This window comes from Podarcis melisellensis (assembly GCF_964234715.1).
Source record: "Podarcis melisellensis genome assembly, chromosome: 12".
Classification (NCBI taxonomy): domain Eukaryota; kingdom Metazoa; phylum Chordata; class Lepidosauria; order Squamata; family Lacertidae; genus Podarcis; species Podarcis melisellensis.
The window spans coordinates 30465540-30481114 of NC_138544.1; the positions used below are offsets into that span (position 1 = coordinate 30465540).

A 15575-nucleotide genomic window follows, 5' to 3' on the forward strand; every position below is an offset into this window, starting at 1 on the left:
TTATTGGACTACATTTCCCGTCAGCCCCCATCAAGCATGGCCAATGGTCAGCAGTGATGAAAATTGTACCCTATTGTGGAAGGCTGAACCTCAAATACCACATTTAAAATATACATTTAAAGTACAGTGGTACCTCAGTTTACAAACTTAATCTGTTCCGGAAGTCCATTCTCAAACCGAAGCCATTCTTAAACCGAGCCGTGCTTTCCCTAATGAGGCCTCCCACCGCTGGTGCCCTTCCACCATTTGGCTTTAGACCGAGGTAAAGTACGCAAACCGGGACACTACTTCTAGTTTTGCAGAGTTCATAAACCAAATAGTTTGTAAACAGGGCTGTTCTTAAACCGAGGTACCACTGTACTATGATACCCAAAGGAATTCTGGATATGATAGTTTGTTAATCGTGCTGAGAGTTGTTGGGAGACCCCTATTCCCTTCCCAGAGCTACAATTTCCAGAGTGGTTCAGTCAGTCCTCCTTCCCAGGTAGCTCTGGGAATTGTAATTCTGGGAGATGACTAGGGGTCTCCTAACAATTCTCAGAACCCTTAACTACTGCTCACAGAATTCTTTTGAGGGAAACCATGTCCATTTAAAGTGGTATCATAGTGCTTTAAATGTATGGGGTGGATGTGGTCTAAGACACCACAATAATTTTTCGTTTGCCTCTGAATTATCGATTGACTTCACATATAGCTATAAGGGTGAGGCTGTATGTTTATTCACAGTGATTTCTGCAGTCCTTGCTGCATGAGGAAGCTGTCACAGCAGCTGTTGGTTATCTGAACTGTGGAATATATTTGTGTGATGAACGCAGGCTCATTTGGCACTATTCATATGTCAGAAATCGTTGCCTCTATTTGTGCGTATCTATTATCACCACTTTTTTCTGCAGGGAACAATAACGGGTGCTTTTCCCCCCTTTAACAATTAATCTCATTTGACTAGTGATTGACAGTTAACATTTTGTGCAGTTCTAGTGATAGGCCTTAATGTCAGTTAAGCATATCACACTGAAGTGTAATACCATCCGCAATGGAGAGCCAATAAGAAAGAGAGAGAGAGAGAAAGGATGACACAGGAGACCCAGCCCATATGTTGCGCAATAGTGAGAGGAAAAGCAATTTAAAGGCAAAGGACAGCATGAACTGCTTGCACTACCTAATAACTAACAACCCGGGGTGGGGCTAGAAGCAATCCCCATTGGAAACTGGCCTCTGTGCCCTTTCACAATACCCTTTCCCTGTGTTGCCAAAGGGAAGCTTTCCCAGGTCTTACGTTTTGGTGCCACTTCCTCCCCGCTCCCCCGACCCACAAGCCCATTAAGCACCCTCTAGTTTGGGAAGTGGTATCGGAGGCCCTTTCTCTGCTTAGCTTCCCCTCTGCACTGTTATTTCTGCCAAGTGCCCAGGAGTCAATAATTGGGTTAAGAAAAAGACAACAGCCATCATCTAATCAGCTGGTCCGTGTGCAGATAAAGAAAGAACACTTTTGCTAAGAGGAAAGCAAAAAAAAAAAAAAAAAGGACTTAGGCTGCTGCATTTGGCAGCCAAGAGATTTAGTACAATTCCTTTCCATCAACTGGCAGCTACCCAGTTTCCTGAGGAAAGGAAAGTAGAGACGTCCTCCATAGTGGCTGGTGGATAAGCAAAAATGAATTAATGAATGAATTAATTAAATGTTGGCTCTTTCCTGAATTCGGCTTCCTTTCAGACTGCATACAGGAAGTGACATGGCTTCTGATCTGCCCTGCCCTTGTGATTCCACCCAGCTGCAGACAGTTGTTGATCAGGGGGCTTCTTCCTCCCATGCTGAACATGAAATGTGCCTCTTCTAGAAGGTGGAGAAGTTTTGCCTACCCACCCACTTCTAGAAGGGATGGGACCTAATGTCTCTGAATATTGGCAGTAGGTCAACTATGAGGGATGAAACTGCTTGCAAGTATTTTATGCCATGGATGTAAAAATTAACTGGATTTCAAATGAGAATATTAATCAGCTCTGCCCCATATAAAAGGCTAATAGAATTGTAAACCATTTGTTGACATCAATTAGGCAGTGTACTAAGATGACGTTTCTTAATTGGAAATGAATTGCCACAGATACATAGTTAAAGGCACGTTACTATACATACACACACTTTTAATTATCAGCTTGGCAATTATAATTTTAGAAATAACTACATTCTGACTTGCTCATTACTATAATTTAATATGGCTCTTAATACAATCTTTCTTATTGGATCCAGCATAAATAATCTAAAGTATTAACAAGTTAGTTATCTTATTACAAACAGATTAAAGAAGCCTCTCCTCTAATTCTTGGCCATCTAAATTTTTAGAACAAGGTGCAGAAATGTCTGTTTCATGAAGTAGAAATCACTTCCCAGAAGATATCGGTATAAGAAGGCACATTTTATTGTGCAGCGTGTATCATGCAGTCATAAAAATTAATAAATGCATACATTTTTCTGAGTACCTTAATGCTCTTTTACAGCTTTTGCCAACAAGAGACGCTACCAATTACCTTCCAGTCCTGTGTGATCACTAAGGAATGCCAGGTGTCAGAATGGTCTGAATGGAGTCCATGTTCCAAAACATGCTTTGATTTGACATCCCCCAAAGGAAATCGTACAAGAACACGGACCATTAAGCAGTTTCCTATTGGCAGTGAAAACGAGTGTCCAGAGCTAGAAGAAATGGAACAGTGCACGTCTCAAGGAGATGGGGTGGCTCCGTGTATCACGTAAGTATCGACATGTCTCTAGACCTTCAGCAATGGGTATGCCTGGGACTCCCGTTATTCTTGCAGCCTGGGAGCTGCTGCAGGGGCCCTCTATTTGGCATTAGTGGGGTGATGTGTGAAGCCCAGGGTTACATTTCAGATAAATAAATAGTAATGGAAGGAGCCCATTCTTTCTATAAGGTTACCATGGCATGGGTCAGAGCTCCAGTGTGAGGTCCAGTCACATAGCCCTTGCCTTCTCCCATTACCCATTGGTGCGGGAAGGAACAATACTACTGAAGCTTCTATGCCAGCGGTTGTGGTGATAGCAGCACTTGGAGAAGAGCTTTTTTTGGCCACTTCCAAATGCATCTTGAATTATGTACAATAAAACCATTTGGGGTCCTGGTAAATAGACAAAAAAGAGGTTGCTTTGAGCCTGCCACCTTAAAAGCGTTCTTTGTCATTCTTGGAAATTTCGCAATATTGTGATCACCCTTCTTGTGGGCTCTAGTTCTTTCTTTCAAAATTTTTGAATAGTCCTTGCTAGAGTTCGCTTTCAAATGTAATTCTGGTTCATAATGTGTTTACTGTAGTGGGGCAGGAAGAGTTTTGAAAGCTGCAGTTAATTAAAACTTAAGCACAAACACCATGATATTGTTATGGAGATATCTAAAAAATATACTACCCTGTGTAATGGATGAAGCCACTGAACCAAAAGTACTCAAGATCATGTTTCCAATGGTGCGTAACACAGAATTTCACAAGTGGAACATCACTGCAGTTCAGCCAATGGCAAGAGTGGGCCATAAAAACAGCCATGTTTTTATGCACGCACACACACACACTTTATTGTGTATTAGATATATATAGGGATATCCACTGGCTCTAGGAAATGAGTATGCTCATAATTTAGAAAGAAATTCCAGTTTTTATATAGGAGAGGGGCATTAGTTGCCTTATCTTCAATGTATTGCCAACTGGTATCCGTCTCAGCAAGCTGGCACCAGAGTTTCATTTTGGGAGTAAATCAACGTAATTGCTGGACAAGAGCAGTATTTTCCACAGAATATTTTTTGCAGCAAATTCTCAGTCTCTGAAGTATTCTACACACAGAGGGATAAAAGACCCGTTCTGCGTGCAAGGCTGATAAATATTCCTTGAGCATCCTGATGTCTTCAGCAACTGGTCAGCAGGGGAAAGATCTAAAAGTAGCAGTAAATAAATTAGTCCTGCTTAGAGCCCAGAAGACGTGGCAGTAAGCAGTTTAGATTCAAACGATTTCTTTAATGTGCAGCTTCTAATTGAGATTAATATTAGCACATGAACATAGGGAACTGTCTGGGTTCCCTCCCCTCCTCCCACGTTTAATCTTCTCTTTCATTTTCTGGGAAGGAGTCGCGGAGTGCAATAGTATGTATGCCTACTCAGAAGTAAGCCCCTTTAAACTCCCTGGTTAGTGTGTATAGTACAGGATTGCGACCTTAGCAAAGCTATTTTTGATGTTGTGTTATTTTGCTTTGCTGTCTTTGATTGTGGGGCATTGTCATTCTTCTTGGAAGAAAAGAAATATCATTCTTCATCTCCCGTGGCCTGTAGAAATGGTTCCCTTGATATCTGCTTAAAGCGCTGGTTGAGTAGAGCGTCTTGTGACATTTCTTTCGCTTCATAAGGCTGATTGAGATTTTTAACTCTGTATCAGATCTTTTTTCTCTGTGCACTGGGCTGATTGGAAAGCTCACAGCTTCTGATCATTCATCATTGCTCAGCAGGGAGGCCTGAGCATTCCAGAGAAACCGCCATCATCTTGACAATGAAGGAATGAATATATATATATATATATATATATGCAGGTTTTGGTGTCCTCGGGTGTCTTCCCGTGTAAAAGTTGGGGTGTCTAGGCGACGTTTCGACGAGGTCTCACTCGTCATCTTCAGGCTGGTGCTTTCGGCTTCTTGTTACTGGAACAGAGCAGGATCTCAGTGTTTGAGTTCCTATAAATACTGTTGAGGGGGTGTGGTGTATAGCCTCCAATGTTCTGGGCAGAGAGGAAGTTCCCAGGCTAGTGTGCCTTTTCTTCTTTTGTTCCTTAATTACTTGAGGGATATCTTGAGTGATTTCTTGAGTGATATCCTGAGTACCACTTAGGTGGGTCATTAGGTGTGGATTAGTTGCTAAAGTCTTTGTGTCTTGACCTCTTGAACTTTGTGAAGAGTTTTTCTGAGAAGATGGCTGTACTACACTTAGTTGTGCTCTGGCTTGGCTTCGTGTATAGGGGCGAGCTGTGGTTTTGTGGCCTGTGTCAGCCAGATCTGTGTAGGGATTGCAGGGGGGTGCAGCATCCGGAGGTGCCACCATGGTTTGGCTACTGGATGGTGTCACCAAACGCCATCACCAATCAACCACACCAGACCCAAACCCAGACCCTCTCCACAGATAAATTACAGACACCATCCAGTAGCCAAACCATGGTGGCACCTCCGGATGCTGCACCCCCCTGCAATCCCTACACAGATCTGGCTGACACAGGCCACAAAACCACAGCTCGCCCCTATACACGAAGCCAAGCCAGAGCACAACTAAGTGTAGTACAGCCATCTTCTCAGAAAAACTCTTCACAAAGTTCAAGAGGTCAAGACACAAAGACTTTAGCAACTAATCCACACCTAATGACCCACCTAAGTGGTACTCAGGATATCACTCAAGAAATCACTCAAGATATCCCTCAAGTAATTAAGGAACAAAAGAAGAAAAGGCACACTAGCCTGGGAACTTCCTCTCTGCCCAGAACATTGGAGGCTATACACCACACCCCCTCAACAGTATTTATAGGAACTCAAACACTGAGATCCTGCTCTGTTCCAGTAACAAGAAGCCGAAAGCACCAGCCTGAAGATGACGAGTGAGACCTCGTCGAAACGTCGCCTAGACACCCCAACTTTTACACGGGAAGACACCCGAGGACACCAAAACCTGCATTCCTGTACCCGTGAAAATCTACGAAAGCAAATATATATATATATATATATATATATATATATATATGAGAAGCAGAAGTGAATAGGGAGCAAAAGCTATAGCTATGCATGATAAACTTTTCTGTTTCTTATCAAAGGGAAACTGAAAGTTTCTAATTCCCTTCCCTGCATGCAACATTTTCAATGTATACGTGTTTATCTTGGATTTCCTTGTGTTTTCATTGCATTGTTTTAGCTTCAGATTGTTGCGGCAGCTTACCCAGGCACTCCGTTTTGCCTCCATTCAGGCAGCAATCTGCCTGTCGGTTGTAATACATAAATAAATCTATTCATTCTTTCAATAATTATCTGTCATTTAGTGTAAATAAAGCACTCCTCTCTAACCTGGAATGCTGGGTTGTATATAGACTAATAGCGCTATAGGCTTAATGCCCCTTGATCTCTAGGTAAGCGGTATAGGATTGTAGCCTTACTTAGATGAACATCATTCCCATTGAAACCAGTGGGACCTAAGCCATGGCAAGCTTGTGCTGCTGATTTTAAAGGGACCTAAATTCAACGAATGTAGCCTGTATCCGAACCATTTTAGCTAATTAAAAAAATAAACCTTTGGATTGCTTCCCTGCTGATAACGAAAGCCAGAATGTTAAGACACTTTGCTTATGATGTTAACTCTGATTGCTTTATCGTGCGTTTCAGTTGCTAGTTTTATCAATTGGCAATTTATTTGATTCAGGTATGGATGGAGAACCACAGAATGGACAGAATGTCGCATTGACCCTTTACTAAGCCAACAGGATAAACGTCGAGGAAATCAAACAGCTCTATGTGGAGGTGGGATTCAGGTTCGGGAGGTATATTGTGTGCAAGCTAATGAAAATCTCCTCTCCTATTTAAATACCCTTAAGGAAAAAGAAGGTATGTTTGAAACAATAACGAATGAATTAACATAAATGTTAAACCTTCCAATGTTACCGTTTTCAGTTCTCTTAAAATCACATTTCAGTTATAAGGTATAAATGCTTTCTGAGTTATGACATTCGTGGAAATGTGGAGCATAATGACTACAAGACTGGGCCACAAATCAGGGAGTCTCTCTGGTTTGATTCTCATCGTTGCTGTTAATGCATTAGGTGGCCTTAGGCAACCCATTCTCAGCCTTATGTCCCCTCACCTGCAACACAGGTGACAGTAACTTACTTTACTGGGTTATTGTCAGGATGAAAACCACATAATGTGCATGAATCAATTGGAAGTGTATACAAATGTGAAGTTTTAAATTATTATTATTATTATTATTATTATTATTATTATTATTATTATCATCATCATCATCATCATCTTTAATTGGCCATTGTTTCTCAACTGAATGTTAGGAATTGCTAGTTCAGCACCAAATACCCACCTGCTTCAAGTATCCAATGAGCAAAGATGCGTATCTTGTAACTCAGTGCTTTGTACACCTGTTACCTGAGACCCTTTAACCAGAGAACTGGGGCTGGCATAGGACACATACAACATATGTGCTCTATCACTGAATTCTACCCACTCTACTTATTTGATTGCCCTCAAGTTCTTTCACCATGCATAAAGGATCTTGCGAGCAAAAACAGTTAATTCTCTCATGCAATGCAGCTCCAGGTTGGTGACCCAAACACTGTTTGGGGTCAGTGGTATCTGATGTTTACCACAGCCATATGCATTGGGGGACCAGGACAATGCTAGCATTGTGAAATATATGAGAGCAGCCAAGTGATAACTGTCATCAGGAAGAAAACTATTTCTATTTCAGAATCCATTTGTAGTTCTTCAGTAGCTCAATTTCTCATTTAAATGAAAAGTTTATCTTTACATTCCCTTCTTATATTACCTGAAAAATCTCTCGAGTCTCACAACCCCTCTTCTCATTTATAGTGGACAATGTTCCATTTAACAGTGTGTTGCTATGATCTCCCTCTTTTTTGCATGCCTCCCACAACTGAAGGCTGCCCGTGCCAATCTTGTCCTCTCCAGATGTTTTATTTATTGAATGAATTAATTTATATGCCGCCCCTTCATCAGAGACACAGCAAAAACTTTCTAAAACAGTTAAAACATTCTAAAAGCAATTACAGTTAAAAGTGTCCGAAAGCAGTTACAGGTCAGGACTTTCTAAAAGCAGTTAAAAACATTCTCCTGTCCAATGATCTTAAGGTTGCCAGGAACAGCATTCTTCAGCCAAATGCTTGGTAAATAGGAATGTTTTCATATTCCTCCTGAAAATTAATCATGTTAGATACAGGCACACCACACTAGGGGAGGGCATTCTACAACTGGGGAACCACGGCTGAAAAGGCCCTGCCACAGGTCAGCACTAACTGGGTGGCCCCCAGTGGCAGCACCACCACAGCCTCACCTCCAAGATTTCATGTGCTAGTACTAACACCCTGAATTGGGCCTACTAGGTCACTGGCAGCCAGTACAGAGCTTTCAGGACTGGTGTCACATGGTCCCATCGGGGCTGTCCACTTCCCAACCTAGCAGCTGCGTTTTGCAGTGGCTGCAGCCTCTGGACCATCTTCAAGGTAGCTCCACATAGAGTTTTGGACTAGAGCCCCAGCCCACATTGATGTGCTGGTTGGGAGTGATGGGAGTCCTTGTCCAAAACATCTGGAGTACATCAGGTTGATGAAGGCAGCCTTAAGATTACAGTATATTTATGAATCTAAGAAATCTTCCATGGGCATGGAGATTGCAAAAGAAAAAGGCTCCATAGACCACTCCGTAGAATCAGCATTCTATCAGGTTAATCTCTCTCTAGCAACTTGTAAAGACAAAGAGACTGTCCCTTCTCTGTATGTACCGGCAATGAAATGGGAATTTTACAAGTTCACAAAACTCTTGATAACTTGCACTTGCGGAATTGCACAGGAGAACTTAACCAGTGGATTGTATCTTTAAGTAAGTGACATGCTCTAAATAAGTGAAGCAATTGTATGGTAGAATTTAACAATATAGATCTCACTCCTTCTTTAATGGTATAAAACAATTCATAAAACCCAAATAAACTTGAATAAAATGCATCCTAGCCCACAGTTTCGAACGACCTGAAACACCCACAATATATTCTGGTATTAGGCTGTACACATTGACTTTTAAAGAAATACAGCCACAGAGGTGTCCTTAGCTTGTTTCAAATAAGAATGATGTTTTAAAGACTCAGAACATGGTCTGTGCACACGGAGGTGTTACTTGAGAAGGCCGGATAGCCAAGTGCCGATTTTGATCCAGATACTTGGATCAAACCATTCTTGCTCTGCATGTGGCACATATTTCGACCCAATAATAATGATGGAAGTGCATAATTTTTATAATGCAGACTATCTGAGAGGACAGGACAATCAACCAGTCAGTGAGGAAGAATCAAAATGTTTATACCATTTAGATGGTGACAATAAGTCTTGCACAAAGAAAGACGTTAATAAAGCCGGCAACAAATTTCCAAAGGGGATCAGGAGTTCAATAGTCCATAACATCTTTTCTTAGTATAGCCTGACATCAAAGCTATTCTTGTTAGAATGTGTTAGGAGAACTGGAGACTATTGAACTGCTCTGTCTCAGTAACCTTCCCTAGAGGTTCAGCTAGTAAAGAGAGAAAGTTGAGCTTATGTTTATAAAGCTGTAGGAGGCAGGAGGACATCACAGGGGTAAACTGTATTGAGATTTCTATGTATTATTCAAAGGTGATGTGACCATCCCACACCTGGTCTCCCTCACACATGTACAGGCAGGCAGGCCTGCATATACACGTAGGGACACACACACACACACCCCTACCTCCCACCTCTCTGCCAGTCTGTGCCGATCAGCACAGTCTGAACTAGGGAATGGCAAACAAACAAAGGGAACTCAACCACTATAGCTGTCAGATGCTCCATACTTGCAGTGTAAGCTGTGTAATTCTAAGCAGCTCGTTCTGTCTTAGGCTGTCTTAAACACCCTCCGTTCTCTTGTATTCATGGCGGTCTTTGTCCCTGCTATTTCAGAAAGTCAGTCACAGAGCACATCGAGGGCTAGTGCTGCACCACTTCTATCAATCACTTTTGAAATAACAGGTATGTAATTGAGGCCTTCAGTCTGACGTTTCACTGAAACACGTCTAAGGACTCGCTCTTCAGTTTGAGAAAAGTGTTTTGGCTGTATAGAGGACACACCGCTCTATTAAAAACAAACAAACCAGTTTCTCTGTTTCTGAAGCTGTGGGCTTTCACATTAAAACATTGAAGATATTAAAAAGAATGATAAAAGAGCATAACTGATTACACTTCAGCATGCATGGAACAATATGGATAAACTAGAAATTTATTTCTTATATACCTTTTAATGCATTTAGTGGCTCCTTAACTTCCTGTGCCGTACAAAACATTGTGACTTACATGATCTATTGCTTATAAACCTTAATTCAGAAAGTAAGGGGTTGCTTTCACCTGCATGTGCAAAGCTGGGGTGCCTTCCAGACGTTGTTGGACTTTAGTTAGCATGGCCAATATAGTCAGTAATAGTGGGATTTGTAACCCAACCACCTTTGTAGGACACCACACTGACTACTCCTGGTTTGGAGAGCCTTTGGTTGTTATCACAAGGACCTTCTTGGCAGTGGCCACACAGTGAAATTTGATCCCTTTGGATTCTAGGCAGGCCACAAAGACCATCTTTTTTCTAACCATCAATGTTTTCTATGCCAGGAGTATAGAATGGAGGTGATGTTGAAGTCTACTGCAATTCCTTTTTCATGGCTGTGTTGTTAATTTCTGTGCTGGGATTAGGTTTTAGTGTTCTAAATGAATATTTTAAATAGTTTTATTTGGCTGTGTATTTATGTTGTGAGCCACTTTGTGGAGCAATAAATTATGCAATTTCATTGCAGCCTCAGTTACTAGAGTAAAGGATTTCCTAGAGTGAAGTAGCTTTGTTGGTAAATAAATAAATAAATAACCCTTCCTCCATATGCGATCCTCTTCTGTAAATCTGATACAGTGAAATTGTGCAAGATGATCCTCAAGGTTTGGGCTGGAGATATCACTATAGCATGCACCATTCACAAGACTGGGCTGGAAACAGCACAGACCAGCTTTTCTTCTCTTTTTGTTAAAGCTAAAAATGGAGCCTTGGTGTTCAGAGGCAGTATACTTGTGATTGAGTTATCTCACAGCTTATGTGCTGTTTATGAGCCCCCAGTGGTTATGGCTGGCTATTATTGGAGAATCCAGCTAGTCAATTCTTATTGCTTAAGTGTCTCTAACTAGTTTGTGTGATGTGCTCCCTGCTATCTCAAAAGTCATAGAAAGCTTCCTAAGGAGATACACTTTGCTTCTATTTCCTGTGCCATTGAATGCATGTACCCGGGGAAGGGATCCTCATAGGCCACTGGTTTAATAATTCTGTCCAGCTGTAGCATACAGAAAGCACACTGCTGTCATTTCCCCCTCTTGCAGGAAAGAGGAGTTTGAGAAACTACACAGCATATGTATACCTATTCAAACCCCCTTTTCTTTAACAGTGCGGTTTGAAATAGCCTTTTGAAAGTGGTGTCATTGCTTATGGCGCAGCTGTGTTTTCGTTGCATGGAATGGAAGAACAGAATGCTTGGAAATTATGCAGTATTTTCAGAGATTTCCAAACGTCATGTCTTGGATATGAACTAGCTGTAGTATAGCTTCTAGTGCAGCTTCCTGGGCTCTAACCACCTGCCCCCCATTTCAAAAACTAGAGGGCACCAGCTTGAGGAAGACCGAATTAAAGAGATGAGAAAGCACTCTCTGATGGGTATCGGTGTTGACTTGCAGCAAAGCTTCATTCATGTGTGAAATAAAAACAAAGAATCCCATTGTGTTGTCTTTTTCTTCCCTATAGCATCTAAGCCAGTGGACTACAAACTGTGCACAGGGCCAACACCTAGCACAACACAATTGTGCCATATTCCATGCCCCATAGAGTGTGAGGTATCAGCCTGGTCTGCTTGGGGGCCATGTACCTTTGAAAGCTGTGATGACCAACAAGCCAAAAAGGGTATGTGCATTTTTAAAATAAATGGGTATTAGTTGCTTTTATTGCATACTGAGCTATGTTAAAATAATGTTTGAGCTCTGGGTTGATTTTGACATACAGATAGGTGGCCAGTGCCACCAAAATTTGATCAGAAAGAGACTGCCATGTTTGCTGCCAATATTAAATAGGAATTCAAACAGGCATTATTGCCTTAGTTTCAGAACCTTAAGGCAGTACTGTCTATCTGAATTCTTCTTTTATTGTAGCCATTGTTGATAATAAGGATTTCACTGAAGAAGGGGTATGTGTTGAGGACGTCTCCCAACCAAAGGAATGTATATGTCCGAGATTTAACTCTTGTCAAAGGTAAGACAGTCGCTTCTACAGCTCTGGACACTGACCCACACCAATCTAGCGTCTAGGCAGAAATTCCCAGGTCCGTGCCATAAGGAGAAATTGCAACAACTGGGGACTACTCTCCCTCCAGCAGTTTATGTACATTCCTCCTCTGGGCTGCACACACATAGCTAGAGACTACACCTGCTTGGAAGCTGCTTCTGCTCTTCCCACTTCAGTTCTCTCCTGGTTCTGGGAGACAGTGGTGCAGGGGAGAGTGGGGAAGCACCCGGTCCTTAACTGCACTGGCCTGCCTCTTCCTCTAGCTCTGAAGCTTCCTGTGCCTCTGAAGCTCCCCCTTCCTCCTGGCTGGTACAGGTCCCCACAGACCATTGCCCCACTGTGTCCCCATAAACGGCTCAGGACTGCAATACCTCAAGGACTGCCTTTCCCCATATGAATGGCCCTAGACCCTGTGATCATCATCTGAGGCCCTTCTTCATGTGCCTCCTCCACAAGAGGTCCAGAGGGTGATAACATGGTGACAGGCCTTTTTGTGGTGGCTCCCTGTTTCTGGAATGCTCTCCCCAGGCAGTCTCACCTGGTGCCTTCATTATATATATGAAAACATTTCTCTGTATCCAGGCCTTTGGCTGATTAAACAATTTACGGCTTTTTTAATGTGTTTGTGGGAGCAGGGTTGGGGGTTATTGGTTTGGGTTTTTTATGTACTTTGTGTTTTCATTTTGTATTTTTATGTGGTAAACTGCCCCATGATCTTCGTTGAGAGGGTTGTATACAAATAATGTTAAGAAGCAGCTACAGTGCTTTGGAGATCAGTAGAGGCAAGTCAGAAAACAGTGTGGACTCGCCAATATTTCAGAGAAGGAAATATTTCTGCAGAGAAAGTCACCTTCACTCACAAACAGAAATCCCCATGGACTTAGTTATGGCATTCTTGACACCATCCATCTGGAATGATTTGTGCTCACGAAATAGCCAAGCATTCAGCTTCCAAAGAAATATTTTGCTCTTCAAAATGTTTATGTGTACATAATAAAACCATTCCTCTCAGCGAATTGGAGGCACATTGCAATGGTTTGCTCCAGGAATTTACAGTAGCATTTTAACTGGAGCTGCATCTGAGACATGTCAAAGAGCCAAACTAGCCTTGCAGAACAGTCACACGCATCTTAAACACCTTAGTCAAGTTTACCTACAAAGCACGGGTGGGAAACTCTACACCAGAAGCAAGTAATCTGCCACCCTCAAGATGTTGCCAGACCACAGCTCCCATCATCCCTGACCATTGGGCCATTCTGCCTGGGGCTGATGGGAGTTGGAGCCCAACAACATCCAAAGGGCTACAGGTTCCGCACTCCTCCTTTCTACCAAAAAAGTTCATGAAGAGTTGGAACAAAATCAGCCCCTCTCCTGTCTTACCTCCCCATCCCATCTAGCTTTTAAGTGTCCCACAGCCCCAAGGGTGCGATACTGGAAGCGAACTGTGATGGGGATTGCTGGAAGCCATAGAGTGGAGAGAAGGAAGCAGTCTTCCTTCTTCCCTGTGCTCTCCTGTGCTCTCCTTTTTCTCTAAAGAGTAGACCCTACCTATTTTATATGTGAATGGGGCAAGCATCTGTTTACGTGCTGGCCCCGATTGCACCACCTTCATGCTGTTGTCCCTTCCTCTGACCTACCAGTTTTGCAATTTCTGCTTCTTAGTCTGCACCTGCACCCCACATTATTGTTGCATCCTATCTTTTCCTTTTCCTTTTCCTTTTCTTTTTCCTTTTCCTTTTCCTTTCCCTTTCCCTTTCCCTTTCCCTTTCCCTTTCCTTTCCTTTCCTGATGTTGTTTCCAGGGAGATCTACCCCCACCAATCTGTGTGCTGAAATCAGATTTGCACAGGTTGCAGGGGCTGGAGTATGCAAGAAAGAAGCTCTAGGTTAGTCACCTCTGTTAGGAATGGGGAAGATGCAGGAGCCACAATGAGGACCCCTGAAAACCTGACGTAGATCATATTAGCATGGCCCATTCCAAAATTTATCACAGTAATATTTTAATCTTCTGACTAGTCAACAGTGAAAAGTCCCTTTCCAGGCATAACTGCTCACACACCCACATACAATCTTACCCTTCCCCGCCTTCACATTTCAGCTTCATTTTGAACACAGCCATTGTACTGTAACTTTAAAATCTATTTTTTCTTGAGGCACCTTGAGGCAAATAGTTGAAGAGAGACATAATTCATTTTACTTTTACTTATTCTCTTTCTGTCTTTGCCTTCCTCTGTTTTGGTGGGCTCCTCTTGCCTTTGGATTTGGAAGCAAACTGACCTCTGGAGTTTACTTAAACCTTTTAAGAAACATTCTGCAGGAATTACAAACTTCCCCCCTTTTTTTTGCTTGTTCCTATTTGCTACTTAATCAGTACAAACTCTCCCCTCTCCTCTTTCTCATCTTATATTTTTTAGGCTGCAGTCCTTTATTACCTCCCTGGGAGTAAGCTCTATTGGACTCAGTAGGACTTACTTTTGAGTAGACATATATGGGATTGTAATGTACATCATTCTCTTTTATTGATAAATATGTATATTTGTCAGCTTTTTAAAACCCCCTCAAACACGTATAATTGTGATCCTTCTCTTTCTCTTACGTATATTTCGTGTTTCTGCTTCTCCTACACTTTTATTCCATTCTGTTTCTTTTCCTTCAGATTCAGTTATTCTTTTTTTAATGGCCCACATTTGCCTCAGAGCTGCCTCACAAAAAGCTAAATATATTCCAAGAACTAAGAGCTAAAGCCTGGCTACACCTTGAACTGAGCGCTGAAGATCAAGGTTTTATGCCATGCCTGCTCTTCAGTCAGAATTGCACTTTTCTGGATTTTTGGGTCATCAGAGACTTACTTGAGCAGCTTTTCTCCTCAGAGGTAGAGGATTAAAGTTTAGAAAACAAAGGCAATCTGAATATATTTGTTTTATGGTTGATGCTGTCAAATACTAAATCACATTTCCGATGTCAGTATGTAAAAATATGGCAAAAAAGCATGAGGTGGGGAGAGCCTTTCCCCCGCCCATACATTTTTAAAAATTAAACCTCCTATGACTGCTTTCATGAGACAGGGAGGGCAAAGGTCAAACACACAGGTGACCAGCCTCACACATGAATTCTCTTCACATCCTCAAGTATATGAAAAGTATCTATATAAGCAGAACAGGCAAATGTCAAGGGGTAACTCCAACATTGTGCAACTTACCCAGCGGCTGCACTTGAAATGTGTTTTTCAGATTTATCTAACACACACACACACTAACACAAACACTTGAACACACAATGCAAAAGTCGGCAGTTCATTGGCAAGAGTTCCAAGACTTTCAAGGATTGGATATTTTGTTACTTCAGAGATGTTAATTACATAAAGTCTTGTATTGAACAAACATGTCACAGCTGTCTTCAGGAATCACTTGGCAAAACCCATACAGTTTAAAACGTGAATGGGAAACGATGA

The 15575-nt window shown here is 42.0% G+C and overlaps 1 protein-coding gene across 3 annotated transcripts in view; it reads left to right on the forward strand.

Annotated features, from left to right (window-relative positions):
• The window catches only part of THSD7A (thrombospondin type 1 domain containing 7A), a 215426-nt gene that overhangs the window by 91398 nt on the left and 108453 nt on the right, over positions 1-15575 (forward strand). For 2 of the 3 annotated variants that reach the window (XM_081882805.1, XM_081882807.1), the window contains exons 4-7: positions 2494-2742; positions 6436-6617; positions 9725-9793; positions 11592-11747. In XM_081882805.1, coding sequence (XP_081738931.1) covers positions 2494-2742; positions 6436-6617; positions 9725-9793; positions 11592-11747 — 656 coding nt within the window. The remainder of the gene's footprint in view (positions 1-2493; positions 2743-6435; positions 6618-9724; positions 9794-11591; positions 11748-15575) is intronic. The other variant, XM_081882806.1, reaches the window with a different exon arrangement.